This window comes from Seriola lalandi, unplaced genomic scaffold (assembly GCF_002814215.2).
Source record: "Seriola lalandi dorsalis isolate HSWRI2012SDOR001 ecotype SW California unplaced genomic scaffold, Sedor1 jcf7180002054516, whole genome shotgun sequence".
Classification (NCBI taxonomy): Eukaryota; Metazoa; Chordata; class Actinopteri; order Carangiformes; family Carangidae; genus Seriola; species Seriola lalandi.
The window spans coordinates 783307-799167 of NW_019525069.1; the positions used below are offsets into that span (position 1 = coordinate 783307).

Here is a 15861-nt window from a genome sequence, read left to right on the forward strand (position 1 = left end):
TCAGACCCCATTTGCTATTGTACCTGCCCAATAGCAGAGACCGAGCGCGTTTTAACTCGGATGGCATTTTTTATTTCATCATTACAATCCGGCGCAAGTTTGACGCAGTGATCTGTGCGCTCTCACTCCGATCATCCTCAGGAGGTGGACGCGGCTTCGCGCGACTCTTTGTTTTTATTCTCTGTCTCCTTCTCCTATGATTTTAACATAAACTATAAACCAAGAAAATCTTTTTTTTAAGGCGTTTTTCTCCCTTTGATAATTTTTGATGGTTATCCACATCGGACAGTAAACGGTGATGGCAGACTCTGATGCTCAAGAGACTCGCCAACCTGCAAAAGACTCGCCGTTCTCCATAAAGAACCTGCTGAACATCGAAGACAAACCCACGAAGCCTAAAAGCTTCCTCGGCTCGTCCAAAGGAGTGTTTGAAGGCAGCTTCTTCTCTCGGCTCGGTGACTTGTCTCTCCCACGGTTTGAGTTGCCCACACAGAGAATTGGACTATCAGGGCAGTATCTGGAAAGAGCGTCCACCTGGTGGTACCCATACACGCTCGGGGCTCATCTGAGGACCGGGGGTAAATATTAACTACTTTATCTCAGATAAGGATCCGAATTTAGGTGAATTCTACAGCAAAAGGCCTGTTGACATATTCCATATTGTGAAAGGATATGTGATTCTCATAATTAGATGCTTAATTACAAGGAATCATGTCATATAAACTCTCGATTAGTATCAATATTTTAACAAAATGAAAGACGCATAGGCCCATTCCGTAGGGTATAGTACGTATTGAAATACAGGTGATTGCCTTTGCAGATCACGTTTGTAAACTGTAAAATATCTTTTTTGCAGGGTCTGAGAAGGCCAACCTAAGGGAGGCATCACCGGCACCGGACAGGCGCTCCCCGGATCTCCAAAAAAGTGACCAAGATGTCAAAGAGGAAAGCGCCGACGACGACATCGCGCTGGACGAAAGTGACGCGGAAGAGCCAAAGAAAGAAACAGACCACGGGGACGACTGGAGGAGAAAAACGGACGAGCTGGACTCCGAGAAGAAGCCCTGCCGGAAGAAGAAGACTCGCACGGTGTTTTCCAGGAGTCAGGTCTTCCAGCTTGAGTCCACCTTCGACATCAAGCGCTACCTTAGCAGCTCGGAGAGGGCAGGCCTGGCAGCGTCCCTGCACCTGACGGAGACGCAGGTGAAAATCTGGTTTCAGAACCGGAGGAATAAATGGAAAAGGCAGCTGGCCGCGGAGCTGGAGGCGGCCAACCTGAGCCATGCGGCGGCGCAGAGGATTGTGCGGGTTCCCATACTTTACCACGAGAACGGAGCCCCAGAAACAAGCGGTGGCCCCGCTGCAAACTCACCGGGGAGCCAGTCACTCGTGGCTTTTCCCCACCACATGTACTATTCCCACCCGGTCCCTCTGCTGAGGCCTGTTTAACATTGACTGTCATTATGAGCTGTAAATATGTTTTTAAATGAGTGACCTTGATTGAAAAAAAATTACAATTTTGTATATTTTGTAGCTTCAACGGGCACAATGTTAGGTCATATTATTATTATTATTATTATTATTATTATTGTTGTTATTATTAGGCTATTATTATTATTATTGTTATTATTATTTGTAATGATTCTTTATCCTGCTGAAGTGTCCTTGGGCAAGGCACAGAGTCCCTATTACAGCCCTCAAAGGTGTTGCAGAGGGATACTAGAAAATTATTATTATTATTATTATTATTATTATTATTATTATCTCAAAAGTGGGTGAATATATTTTAATGTATTCCATTTGAAAAAAAGAACTTGTTTTGAACAGGGTTGACTGTCCATATGTATTTTACAGAGAATTGTGTCAGTGTTTGTAGCTAAAAAATGTGGAATTTAATATTTTGATATTTTCCAATATTGTGCAATACTGTTGGCTTCACATTAGGCTACCAGCCTTTGTCACCTATAGTTCACTTTTACAGAAAAAAACGATCCTTTTCTCTTTGTAATAGTGAGGACAATCATGTGATCCTTAAAAAAAAAAAAAAAAAAAAAAAAGAACCCCCGAAAAACTGCAGGTGTAGAGGCAATTGTTTTAATGACGCAGTGTTTTCCCGGTAATTTCAAAGCCATGAAAGAGCCAAAAATAGCCTCTGTTTTTATGTATGGTTTTCTTCTGATATTGTTATTGAAATTCTGTATATTATATGGTCTTACACTCAGTAAAGATTTCGTTCCAAAAAGAAATGTATGTATCCTTGATATAAAAGTGATGCACAAGGGCAAAGAGTTATTCATTTCAGTCATGTCGTAAAAAAAATCTTGTTTTTCAATCATTTGTGAGGATGGAGTGATCTATTTGAAACATCTCAGACGACATATTAAGGCACAATGAGGTTATGGTGCTCTCCAAAATAAAATATTACCTTTGAATCATTTTAACAGTTGAATAATGATGGCCATCTTTTTTTTTTTTAATCTGGTAACTTTAGAATTTTTGAGCTTCAATTTGAACGGCATTTGAGAGCCTTTTTTTTTTATTAAGGTGTTATCACTGATCTTGTTTTGCTACATAATATTGCGCTTTCTTTAATGAAAACATTACATTCTGGTAATTAAAATCAATAGGCTGTAGAATAAGGTGGACATGTGGAAATTAAATGCAAATCTGCAGAATTAGAGCCAGGCGTTGTTAATTTTTCATAAATTTAGCTTAACCACACTATTTTTTCTTCTTTTAGATGGAAGAGTTACTTTTCTTTTTGTTGGCACCTGAGCAGAGATCTGTAATCGCCTACTACATGACCTGCTGGCCTAGGCCTATATGAGATTAGGAGTTACTTAAATACATTAAACCTGTTGTTTTCTCTTCTTATCAAATCAAAGAAGAAGAAGAAGAAGAAGAAGAAGAAGAAGAAGAAGAAGAAGAAGAAGAAGAAGAAGGAAGGTTACAACAGCCTGATTAAACCAGCATAGACCTGTATTCACAGCTAGCCTCAGAAGTTACTCTAGGCTACATTATCGTGTTTGTATATTTGTAATGTATTTATTTTAAAGAAAGACATAATAACTCAGAAAACACATCCCATCTCATATGTCAATGAGAGAGAGAGAGAGAGAGAGAGAGAGAGAAAGAACGAGAGAGAGAGAGAGCGAGCGGAATAGTCCTCTGTCATGTGACCTGCGCCGAGACAACGGAAATATACGTCAAAGCAAATCAACCACTCATATCGCAGGCGGGAATTTGAACATTCATTTCAACCAATGAGCGCCCTCTGGTTTATACGGCAGTGCTTGCTTAGACGGGAGTTAGCTTCACGCAGCCGCCTTTGCTAGCGAGTAATTTCCACGCTACATATATTTTTTGTATTTTATCGTAAAACCAAGGCATAATAATTAGGATTGTTAAACATAAGAATCGTCTTCGTCTGAACGCTACTAAACTGAAGCGGTAAGTGAAGTGAAACTGCTAACACCGGGGCTTATAGTCTTCGTTGTCTTCACTGTTAGCAAACACCGGTGGCAGCAGATGTGGGCTTGGTGTAATTGCTGGATGTAACGGAACAGTTTGTGTTGTTTTTGTGAAATAAAGGGCAAATGCTCTCGCTGGGCTTGAGTAACAACAAGCAGGAAAACCGTTGGTCCACAAGTTAGCTAGCAGATTACTCCCAACTGATCGAAAAAGGAAATTAAAAATGTATTTAAGAAAATCGCAAAGGCATAAAACGCATGCTTTATAGCTCATTTGCCAGCAGCATTGAATTCACGGATGTATTTCCATTTACAGCAAGCCTAAATGGTAACTGCAAGTTTGTTGTCTGATAGAAAGTAGCAAATAAATAAGTGTGTGTTTTTCTTTTCAGTGTAAACATGATAAATGTCTTAAAAGTGATTGATAAGTTATATTTAGAAGTCAAGAACATCTCAAAAACGACTTTGTAGAGGTACTTGCAGAACCACAAGTACCTGTACAATATAATGAAGTTGAATACAAAGTCCAGGAAACTAATACTACTGTGAAGCTTATAATATAAATGAATAAAGCAATGAATGAATGCGACATAAATACATGTTTAGACAGTGTCAGGTAAGCGTCAATTCAACTATGGTATCCAAAGCTTCAGTTTCTGATGTTATTGAATTAGATTAAACAATATTCTAATCTGTGTATAACCCCTGTAAATTGCTTGGAAGTATCGATTTTCAGAGTTAGTGGTTATTTTGCTCTATTGCAGATGACAGGCTCAAACGAGTACAAGCTGAACCAGGGACCAGAGGACAGCATCTCTGCTGTCAAGTTCAGCCCCAGCACAGCTCAGTTCCTGCTGGTTTCCTCGTGGGACTGCACTGTCCGTCTCTATGATGTCGGAGGCAACACAATGCGGATGAAGTACCAGCACACAGCTCCAGTTCTTGACTGTGCTTTTTATGTAGGTCACAGGTTTTTGTATTCATTTATGTTCCTTATTTTCATGTCAAAGCCTAGAAGTCTGTGGTTCTTACAGGTAATGTTCACCTTTTTACCTGCAGGACCCAACACATTCTTGGAGTGGAGGTTTAGATGCACAGTTAAAAACTCATGATTTGAACACAGACCAAGGTATGTCGCAAGCCTGTTGAATACTGTTAAAAGCTTCTGGGCAGTATCATAACTCTTCATAACTATAATTTGCTAAATTTGTTTATTACATTCTATTGTCTAATGTTCTCCTTAAACAGATACAATAGTTGGAACACATGATGCCCCCATTCGTTGTGTGGAGTACTGCCCAGAGGTTAATGTCATGGTAACGGGTAGCTGGGACAGATCAGTTCGGCTGTGGGACCCGAGGACTCCGTGCAATGCTGGCACCTTTACTCAGCCTGAAAAGGTAGAGCAAAAGAGACACATTAGTGTTTAACCATGTTGTTTGTGTCAGAAAGAGTCACTCAGAATCGCTTAACTAATGTTAGTTATAGTATGGTATAACAAGTATTGTGAATGTGCAAGATTTTATGATTGACTTTCCTGCAGGAAGATATGTTATCCAAACCTCCTAGTTTATCTACTAGTTTAGACTTCATTTCTAAACCTAAACGAGATGGTATTAAAGTCACAATGACATGACATTTTCAGAGTTTCCTGCTCTGATTGAATTGATGTATTTGTCAAAAGAAACAAGATGTTTACGAAGGACATAACACGTCATTTAAAAGAGTAAACTGGCAGGAAGTTACTTGGGCATAGAAATACTTTTATTTATGTTTATGCTTTTATTATAGAATTTTCATTCATACGTACCACTGGTACACAACAAGGTAGCCATTAAAGCTGTTCTGTTCTTACATTTCGTACTTAATGTTCTTACTGTTCATACTTACATTTAATTAGGTACAGATGTTACAACTTGATAATACAGGTTCTTCATAATTATTTGAGTTTATTGTGAAAAAGCTGAATACTACATTATGACCGAGAAAATACAGGAACCTGGTGAAGAAGGTGTCATTTCACTGTGATCCTGTTACCACTGTTTACGTAGGTATTGAGTGAGACATTGCCAGTGTTGTGTCTCCCTCTTGTCTAATACGTTATCTATGTGAAAGGTGTATACCCTGTCCGTGGCTGGAGATAGGCTAATTGTTGGCACAGCTGGAAGACGAGTCCTGGTGTGGGATTTGAGGAACATGGGCTACGTACAGCAAAGAAGAGAGTCCAGCCTCAAGTATCAGACTCGCTGCATTAGAGCCTTCCCCAACAAACAGGTACACTTTGAATTACAACTGACTTTTCATCAGTTAAAGTTTACACAGTTCTAATGAAAGATACAGACAATGAAAACGTGACTGGTTATTTACTAGAATATCATATTGCAAATACAGATTCCTGTGTTAATGTAAAGAAGTCAGATGGTAACTTCATATTTTCTGTCTTGGCTCCAGGGCTACGTCTTGAGTTCAATTGAGGGACGTGTAGCTGTGGAGTACCTGGACCCAAGCCAGGAGGTTCAGAAGAAGAAGTACGCCTTCAAGTGCCACAGGCTGAAGGAGGAAGGAATTGAGCACGTTTACCCCGTCAATGCAATCTCATTTCACAGTGTCCATAACACCTTTGCCACAGGTACGACGTGCTAGTTAGTACTTGACAAAAGCAATGATTTAGTTTGTTTCTGTTATGAGGCAGTTTGCTTTTACAAAGCTCATAAATTTACCTGTGACCTTTTTTGGGTTGAGCTGCAAAGGGTGGACGTGGAACACACTGTTATTACAGATCCATATCGCAGCAGTAACACGGCCTAAATCTTTTGAGGTTGACCTTGAGCCTCTCCTTCTACCAGGTGGCTCAGACGGCTTTGTGAACATCTGGGACCCGTTCAACAAGAAGCGACTGTGTCAGTTCCACCGGTACCCGACCAGCATCGCCTCTCTTGCCTTCAATAACGACGGCACCATGCTCGCCATCGCCGCGTCCTACATGCACGAGAAGGGAGACATCAGCCACCCAGAGGATGCCATCTTCATCCGCCAAGTCACAGATGCCGAGACCAAGCCCAAGTGAGTCTTCCCCACCCCTGTTGTCCCCAGTAATGCATAGTATGGCAGCTTGCTACTCACTGAATCTGTGAGCAGCTGCATTTACAAGGAGCACGTCCAGCTGCAGCATATGCTGATCTGTATCTCTGTCCATCCACCTTTCAATATCCGACAGTTGAAAGATGCACAGATGAGAACTTGAACCCCCCCCCCACCCCACGTCTGTGTATCTGTGCTGTCAATGTTCAGACAAATATAAACCTGCTTTACAATGCAATCCATTTCAGTAGCCATGTAATAAATACTACCTGAATGAAACTAGAAACATACATTTTTTTTTTTTTTTTTTGTAAACTTGTAGCAGTCTGGTGGTAATATAGCTTAACCCAGAAAGCAGCCTTTTCTATAATCAGTTTTACATCATCTTCAAAAGGTTAGTCAGTTTAACTGTATTGATTATGATTTTGCACAGTGTTGAACCTCAAACATGTAGTATTTAATGAGTAGGATATCACTTTCCTCCATGCATTGGTTCAGTGATTGCTCTTCAGTTGATTGAATCTGTTCTCTTCTGTCTTTTGGTTTACAGGTCAACCTAAACCCCCCCTGGAATGGTTCCCTCTGCGTCTGAAAACCTTCATCACATTTGGGTTATCTGCTGGCATCCAGTGTATCATTACCACATTGTTTTCTGTCATTTATTTCCATTCCAATAATAACAGTTTGTTTCTTTCTTGTAAGTAATGTTTGTTAAAATCTTCTTTTCTTTTCTGGCTCTTGTTAAATATTTAATTGTTTCATGTCTGTTCTGACAACTAAGTATTGTTGTTGTCTTGACTAATGTTTCGTATACACCTTTCTGGCATTTTTTTTTTTGCATGGTCATCTTGGAGTCACTGGACATGAATGGATTTTTTTTTTTACCATTTTTGTTGACTCTTAAGATGAAGCTACATTTTAACATGACACTGAATCTGTCCTTGGATCAGTCTTTTAGCACTGATATGAGCTTTGTGAGTATAATTAAAAGAAACATTTTTGACCAAGTCAGTTCATACTCGTAACATTTGTCGCGTTTACTACCTGCGGAAGAAAACCTGAGAAATGCCAGGAATGTGTCGGGGCAGAAGAGGTTGTTCTCTTGATGATGTGTTGAGGGAAAGTGATGATCCACTCGTCTTGCCGAGGGCTCCACTTGCCCCCAGACAGTGACCTGTGCTGATAGACATCAGAGGTCTGCGGCCTAAACCAGATCCTGCTTTAATACTGGGGGAAAATTGGGAGAAAACCACTAAACTGGATGACCTGGCTGCACCTGGCAGACGAGGGGTGGGTGGGTGGAGTGTTAACACTAAAACAAAATGGTCATGAGGCTCACTTATAGATATGCATTATTTTTAATTGTGCATTATCAGTTGAGAAGCCTGAGTGGTAAATCTAAGTTCTGCCAGTGCTGAAACACTGCCAACTTGAGTTCTGTCCATCTTTTAGTTTCACTGCGCTGTGGGTTTGTTTCTAACTCATTTATTGAGAATTACATACAGAGAAACGCAATTTTAAAAAGAAACATTCTCATAATTGTATTAATATAGAAGATAAAAGATGATGTTTCAGTATGCTCGTACTTTTTCATCATTATCGCTGAATTTATCTGCTGCAGTTTTGCGAGTTGTTACACTGGTGACAGAGTCAGACGCAGCGCAGACCTTTTTAATGCAGTATTCTGTAGCGTATGAATGGGAACAGCGAACGCAGCAGTGCCCTGCAAAAGTCTAAGTGGTGTCTTTTTCCCTCAGTTCAGATTTTCAATTGCAACTAATGCAATTTCTGAAACCCTTCAGCCAAAGCAGCAGGAAAGATATAGATGTCAATTATTCTGTTTAAGAGCCTCAATTTTTTCTAATGGCTCTATCTGCTTCTGCGGTATCCTGGAAATGATTAGTTCGGTTTGGTTAAATGATGTAACTAATTCCCATGATTGTCGATAATGAGTCTGTCTTTGACGTTGGATTATGACTGCAGCTTAATATGAAACGGCATTCGTTTTGGGACATAATTACTGCTTATGAAGCAGATGTAGAATGGCCAGGGGTTTGTTGTTGGGGCTACAGCGAATTACCTTATTTCCTGTCATCTTTGGCTTCCGCTAAATTGGAAAATTGAGTTCTTTGAGTGTGCATTAAAACTGTTAAGGTTTTCTTGTCTGTATTGGAAAGCTATTTTATAGGAGAAAGTAATTTAGCTGCCAATTTGTCAGGTGCATTAAAGCAATTAGTATTTTTGGGACCTTGACACAGTTTCCAAAGAGCTGCAAATGTAGAGTCTTTTGTCCAGTACTTTAAAGGATTTATTAAAGTCTGTAATTTAACAAATTGCAGCAGATACATCTGTTGCATTATCTATCAACATCTTCATCCAAGCCTGTCTCCACAGAGCTTGCTCCAGAGCTTTTTTTTCTTTTTTTTGTTTGTTCCTTCAGCAAAGGCCAAGTTAACCACATCTGTGGTTGTGTGGCCAGGCTCTGATTTCCAACCGCTGAAGTGTTGCAGACAGTTTGGCTCTACATGAAACCGTTACATGACAATTAAAATGGGTGATTGTGCTCCAACAGCCTGTCAGGTGCATTTAACCCAACCACAAAAGGCTCTTATGTTCACTCAAGAGGGCACGGATGACCTTCAAGCAGACATCTTATCTCTTAAGACCGGCTTCTAATATTATATCAAGCTGATGATACCGTCCTTCATGAGCTGAGGAGAAATCACATGATGCATCAGGAAAATATTGACAGCATTCTGTATTCTGGTTTGTCTTCTGTTTCACTGCCACATATTGCAGACCCGAGATGAAGACAGCGACACTGTGCAATAATGCAGTTTCTTCCATTTAACAGAAAATTAAGCCATTCAGTCAGTTTTAACGAGCATTCAGCGAGTTTGTATCATTATTTCATGCCAAAAATTAATTGTTTCATTGCAAGTCTTTCTAATCGAATGTTTGGAGAAGCTTCTGTGAAGGTGGTGCTGAAAACAGATTTCTAGTATTGGTAGCAGTTAAGCAGCTCTTTGTGACATTGATCTCAGTAAAGCTGCCTTATGTCTAACCACAGGAACATGCATAAAGGTTTTAAGATTTGTGGGTGCCACTTTCTAGTAAGGTGTATTACAGAAAAGGGGTTTTCAGTTAAAACTAATGAAATTATTCATTGTTGATAAATCATTTATTCCTATATATATATAAAATATATGAGTAGGTAATAAGCTCATAAAGACATATTTTTCTTTTAAATTCAACAGTAAGACCCCCCAGTGGACAGTTCAGGCACTTGGGCTACAGAGCATCAACATCAAAATCCATCCATTAAAGGAATAGCTTGACGTTTTGGGAAATTTACTCATTTGTTTTCTTGCAGAATTAGATGAGAAGATTAATATCACCCTCATGTCTGTCTGTTAAAAAAGCAGCAACTGCACCGTTGGTCAGACAAACCAAAACATCTAAAGTAAACACCTGGACTGTGGGAAATTATAACAGGCCCTTTCCACTATTTCTGGCATTTTATAGACAAAACAATTAATCATAAAAAAAAAAATCTGCAGGTGAGTGTGGCTGTCATGTACAAACTAAGCTGAGCACAAGAAAATGAATCAGATCAGGGGAAACCCTGATGAAGATTTTCTCACCTCATAAAAACCCATCAAGTCTACACTTGTGAAATTTAATAACTTGTTAAAAAGATTGATTTTGGTCCTGATCTGCAGTTTTTTCCACAGGGTTAGGGTTAGGGTCTGATATCCATTGGAGAGCTGTTCCTGATAAATTAAAGAAGTAGCAAAAAAGACAGCAGTTTACGCCACTGCACGATGTACACCACCCACATTGATTTTCACTTTCAACCTGGCAACCCAAAGCTCCTGATATTAATGTTTATTACTGATCTGTAAAACATCAAAGATCTCTTATTAAACATTAGTGTCATTTAGAGATGAACACCTACAGTTTTGTACACAGCCATTAAGACCGGGCCAAAATCTAGACCGTGGTCCTGTCCTGTAGAGAGCTGGCGTCCAGTTGCCAGTACATCCCAGCTGGGGAATGAAATCTGAGCCTTTTACTTGGATGTGGCTGTGGCCCTGCACCTACACTCCAAGCTGCCCCCGCCCCGGGGAGGCTTTTAAAAAGCTTCGGTGGGCAAGACAGCATCTTCTGGAGAGCATTGTAGTTACATTAGAGCCTAATTAGACGGTAAAGCTCAAGGCCATGTAACCCACTGCTAGGTTTCACACTCGCAGCCATCCATCTCTTTACAGTCCGGGCAGGCAGGTCCGCATGGGGCTGACTGGTGAAGGAGACTCTCACCTGGGAACTGGGCCATAGTAAATCAAAAATCTCGGGGGGGTGACAACAGGGTCACAGATTTTGGGTTTGAGGTGCCACTTTGGCTCCTAGGCTTTTAGTTGCAGATTAATCATTTGATAATGAGTCATGTGACATTGGTGTTTTAGAGTCAGGCCTGCATTGTTATTTTAGACTTTGTATGAATGAATGTACAATATGCTGAATTTACATCACAGGCTCTGACAGTGAAGAACCAAAAAAGTATCTTTGATCAGGACTGAATGATCTCAACAGCTATTAAATGCATTGTCATTAAATTCTGCACATTTATGGTCTTCCTCCTCCAGCAAGAGGTTTTGAATAAAATATCCCAACAATTATTGGATGAACTGCCATTTAAATTTTGTAAAGACATTCGTGTCCACTTGAGGATAAATTGTAATCACTTTGGTGATCAAGCAGCTTTCCATCTAACACCACCATCGGGTCAAATTTCAATGTGTCCAGTACTTCAGTTTATGACAAAATACTTTCAAAACTAATGTGTGTTTTTTTGTCCAATGGTAACTTGCAAATGTTAGCACACCAGTATGAACACACACCACTACTAAGGCTGTAAATGTTCACCTTTAAGCCAATTTAGACCATTAAAGAGGTTTTCCATACAAGGCTTCCCTGAAGGTCAGACATCAGGATATCACAGTAAACATTCACTTCAAAAGTAAATTTGGGCTTTAGAGAGAAAAAAAAAGTGCAGCAGTTGAATGAGCTTTCATGTCACCTGTCAAACTGATGAATGTATGTATAAAGAGGACAGGGGCAGTCGGTGCATCTGGGGTCATGTTTGAAAATGTATGGCCAGGGGGCACCAGAGCTCCAGAGAGGTGACGGTGAAAACGCACGGAAAAGTGAACTCTTGTTTGTGACTTTTGTTTTCCAAGAAAATGAAGCAGCTCTGTCCTTAACTAGTGAATCTTTTTTCAGCTTTATACTGATTGATTTATTCAGGTTTTCTTCCGAGTCATTCATTGTTTAAGGTGTTGCCTGCGAAACGGAGAGACAATATTGAAGTGTTCTTTCCCGATGAAGGACACTCTTCCTTGTATAGGGTGTCATATTGTGCCATGACTGGGTTGACAATTTCCTCCAGGGGTGAAACCACAAACACTTAAACTGATCCATGTCCTATAGAGAGCCACCTGTCAGGCTCTGTGAGAACTGAGGGCATGTCCTGCAGATCACACAACATACTCCACTTGAAAACATAGAACCTGTTGCATTGTACTGATGATTTGCGGTCAGCTTTGGAGTGACAGGCAGTTTTCTTTATACAGTCAAAAAAAAAAAAAAAACGGCGAGGGCAGATCCCATGGGGGACTTTGGAAAACAGTAACTTGTTATCCCCATTTAAACCGAAATCAGATTGCAGGGCTTTTCAGGCCAGCCTCTTTGTACGCTGCCTGTGTCTATGAAACCCTCTGTGCTGTTTAATGGGTTCATGGCCACAGGGCAAGGGTTACAGTTTGTCCTTCCTGCAATTAGCATTCACGGTTAGCTTAGCAGAACTAATGCACCACATCTTTGAGGCTCAAGTTCCCTGTGTGCCTCTGAGTGACTGCAGGCAAGATTTAACTGACTCCTTGTATCCATTTCAACCTGCATTATTAGATGTTATTGGCAAAATCCCCCGAAGAATATCATTTCAAGGCAACTATTATCAGCCAATTAAGTGTCGGTGTCACATTGTTGCTCTTTGGAAAAACAGAGGAGATGGCTGATGGGCTTTTGTATACCATGTGCTGATACACAGTGTAGCTCCAGGTTATATAGTTACAGGAATATTAGCACAAGGGCCACGTCTCCTGTGTCATTTGCACATCACAGATCAATACGGGCCATTTCCACTCTATTGTCAGTCTGCATTTGTTTCTCATATGTTTTTGTCACATTTCTGCATCACAACAACAACAACAACAAAACTTGGTTTTCCCTGTGACATTTAGGTCAAGACACTGTGATCTCATGGCAGTTTTCAGTACACAGGGACATTTACACCAAAGCTATTGTGGGAGCAGTTGTGGGCCGTAGGGATCTCATGGGTCTTAAGTGACACCGCTGCTAAAGCGAAGCAGCTTGGAGCTGTTTGCTGCTATTAGCTTTCTCCGTGTTGTGTAATATTATATAGTTTATGTATGAATCCATGGACGTTTATGTAGGTTGACTGCAGCTTTGAGAACTATAGTAAATATGTAGGCTGTAATGAGGACTGTGGGACTTTCAGAGAACAAGTGAATGCATCTTTTTAAAATTATGGGTGTAAAATGAAAACAGACATAACAGTACAACTGAACACTGCTCTCAAGAACTAAAGGTGAAAGGCCCTTACATACATCTCTCACTCTTGAGTTAATAATAACTGTATTTATACAGCATTTCTCAAATACAAGTTACAAATTGCTTCGCAAAAAGACATAAAATAAGAAGATGCATAGATCTGAGCAAAATAAAACATTACGTTATAAATTAAAGTACATATGCAGGGAAAAATCTATGTTATTGAATATGAAATACATTTGTCATTTCCTAAGTGCATTCTGTCTGAGTGATCTGTGACTACAGTGCATTATGGAGCCAAATCAATGAGACAAAAAGGAGGTGCTTTCATAAACAGTTTTTGATTATTGAACATTATTAACTTTTCTGAATTCAGCGAAGTGAAACGGCGTGTTGACCCATCGACTCAAATGCAGATTAAGCAAACTAATGTGAATACAGAGATCAATGCATTCATCCACTGATGTTTTATGGGTGTAGAACGGCGATGCATTGAGAAGTCTGGCTCTAATTCATCATCGTCCACACATTATATTATTATTGATGGCTCTTGCCTTGGGCTAGTCCATTTGTTTTTTAGATTTGTGACAGGCTGGCAGCAGAATGCTGGATGGAGGTTTATTCCGCAGCCATGCCAGCAATGTCGCACACAGCTCGCTCTTATTCATCTATTGACCATCATACCTCCCAATAATCTGGCGCCTGACACATTTGACAACATTATGTGGAACAGGTCAGAGGACTCCGCTAATGAAACTGAATGATGGATGTTGTTATCCACAGCATTAACCTTGCTAATAGTTGTCACAGGCAGCACATTTACACACACATAGCTGCAGCCCTGCAGAGCCTGCTGGGATTGTCATAAAAAATAAAGAGCTGCTCATTCAGTGAGATGGTCCAGAGGCATGTGCAAAATAAATAAATACAATAAAACAGCACACCGTGTTGCAGCTCAGCAAGCATTAGCGGGTCAGAATATGTCGAGGTGAAAATTGGACAAAATTTGATTGAAAAGAGAGATTCTTTTGGTCGTCTAGGTTACAATTTAACAATTGTTTTGACAGCATATAAATTACCATATTTCATTGTTAAGGAGATTCTAACTACAAGTTGAAATATAGTCACTGAAATGCAATTGAAACAACAGTAATATGTAATTTAGATGGTAAACTTTCACTTTTCAGTCAAATTTAATCAGGTTTTAACGAAGACGTCAGAGGTCTTGTGACCAAAACCATACTTACTCAGTAGGTGTTCCTGAAAAATATTACTGTGAAAAACTGGCTTGGGAAAGGGGAAAAACAAGATTGTTAAGGGGATGAAAAAAGCAGTAGGACTGCCGCATCCTTTAGAGATCTGACTACAGACCTGCAGGTGAATTTTAGCTCTGGTAAAGAGTCAACAAAATAGAAGTCAGCACAATAAGATACTAAATCACACATTATTATTGTTTTTTTAATTAAAAAAAGCATGTGAGCAGATATTTTCCATGTCTGGAGTCTTAGAAAGGAGGTAGAAAATGACATAGTAAAAAATCACATTCTGTGCGAACACTGTGAGTGAAGTCATAAGAGAGGTCTGTAACACCAGGGGTGAAGTGAGCTGTATGACTGCGAACGCTCGGCTCGGCTCTGCTCCACTCCATCCATCCCGCATGGCTAATGTATCCCTCTCAATAGTCGGGGACAAGGGGAGAGAAGACTGCTTGTGTGAAGCACAAAAAGCCCCAGCGCAGCCATGTTCGCAACAGTAATTGGCAAGGAAGCTTCATTTCATTCACTCCTGTATGTCTTTTGTTGTCCTGTAGGTTTTTACAAGTGTGGTGCTTTTGAGAGTTGTTTAAAAAAAAAAAAAAAAAAGGCTAATTTCTGCAGCCCCCTGCCTGTCACCGCCATGTGCCCATTTATTTATTTTTAGCGAATACACAATGGAAAGATTCTCCCTTTAATTTGGTCAACACTGAAGTGTATTAACAACCAAACATTTAGCAGTGTCTTGAGTCTGAGTACCTTACTTAATTTTGAACATGTGCAAGAAGTGGAAAAACATTTAATCTCTTATGAATCCTGCTGCTTTCACACTCTGAAAGCTTTGTTGCTGTTCTGTAAAGTAGCGGTCACAGAATAGAGGTTGGTGGGCATTAGCGGGAGGACCTGGCTCCTTTCATCATCACATTGCAGTAGTTGTATAAAAGCCTGCAAAATGTAGCTTGTAGTTACATTTTCACCACAATTACACTCTATCCTGTTGTAAAATGCTTTAAAAGATTTTTCACACTCACATTGGTGCATTTTTTTCCCCCCTCATAAGCACTCTTAACCCTCAGATACACCAGTTTTATACAAATACAGCTGCAAAGAAAGGTCTTGGGGGAATAGCATCTACTTACTTTGTCAGGTGAAATTCAGGTACAGCATTATGTTGTATATTTCTCTGCTTTATTCTTTCATGGATCCTGTATTTCTGTAAGTATTTACATGTTTTCATCCAGCTGTAACAATGTTGTATGCCAGTGGTTCCCAAACTAATTTGCTTGTGAGCATCAAAGAGTAATTTTGCCTTCTCAGATTGTTTCATACTGGCTTGAACAGGTTAACAAGTGGAGTATTTCTAATCTCAAAGGTGGACATCTCAAATCCCCGGTCAAATAAAGCCAAAGCTAACTGCGTGATGG

At 40.0% G+C, this 15861-nt stretch overlaps 2 protein-coding genes across 3 annotated transcripts; both read left to right on the plus strand.

The window, feature by feature from the left end:
- The first annotated feature begins 99 nt into the window (after nucleotides 1-99).
- hmx3b (H6 family homeobox 3b) lies at nucleotides 100-2575 on the plus strand. Its single transcript, XM_023413412.2, has 2 exons — nucleotides 100-578; nucleotides 857-2575. The coding sequence occupies exons 1-2, from the start codon at nucleotides 299-301 to the stop codon at nucleotides 1447-1449; spliced, it is 873 nt and encodes a 290-aa protein (XP_023269180.1). The 5' UTR covers nucleotides 100-298; the 3' UTR covers nucleotides 1450-2575.
- Nucleotides 2576-3276: 701 nt separating this feature from the next.
- bub3 (BUB3 mitotic checkpoint protein) lies at nucleotides 3277-7558 on the plus strand. Of its 2 annotated transcripts, XM_023413364.2 has the most exons (8): nucleotides 3278-3450; nucleotides 4235-4429; nucleotides 4530-4599; nucleotides 4719-4870; nucleotides 5586-5744; nucleotides 5922-6099; nucleotides 6317-6533; nucleotides 7102-7558. In XM_023413364.2, exons 2-8 carry the CDS (start codon nucleotides 4235-4237, stop codon nucleotides 7109-7111), a joined length of 981 nt encoding a protein of 326 aa, XP_023269132.1. In that variant the 5' UTR covers nucleotides 3278-3450; the 3' UTR covers nucleotides 7112-7558. The 2 variants fall into 2 exon arrangements, with proteins under 2 accessions (XP_023269133.1, XP_023269132.1); XM_023413365.2 differs by lacking the exon at nucleotides 7102-7558 and having other exon boundaries at nucleotides 3277-3450; nucleotides 6317-6537.
- Nucleotides 7559-15861: the final 8303 nt, after the last annotated feature.

Coding starts and splice junctions, on each gene's coding strand:
- bub3 (XM_023413364.2), top strand. CDS start 4,235: ATGACAGGCTCAAACGAGTACAAGCTGAACCAGGGACCAGAGGACAGC. Junction 4,600..4,718: donor TGATTTGAACACAGACCAAG/GTATGTCGCAAG, acceptor CTCCTTAAACAG/ATACAATAGTTGGAACACAT. Junction 5,745..5,921: donor GAGCCTTCCCCAACAAACAG/GTACACTTTGAA, acceptor TCTTGGCTCCAG/GGCTACGTCTTGAGTTCAAT.
- hmx3b (XM_023413412.2), top strand. CDS start 299: ATGGCAGACTCTGATGCTCAAGAGACTCGCCAACCTGCAAAAGACTCG. Junction 579..856: donor GGCTCATCTGAGGACCGGGG/GTAAATATTAAC, acceptor TCTTTTTTGCAG/GGTCTGAGAAGGCCAACCTA.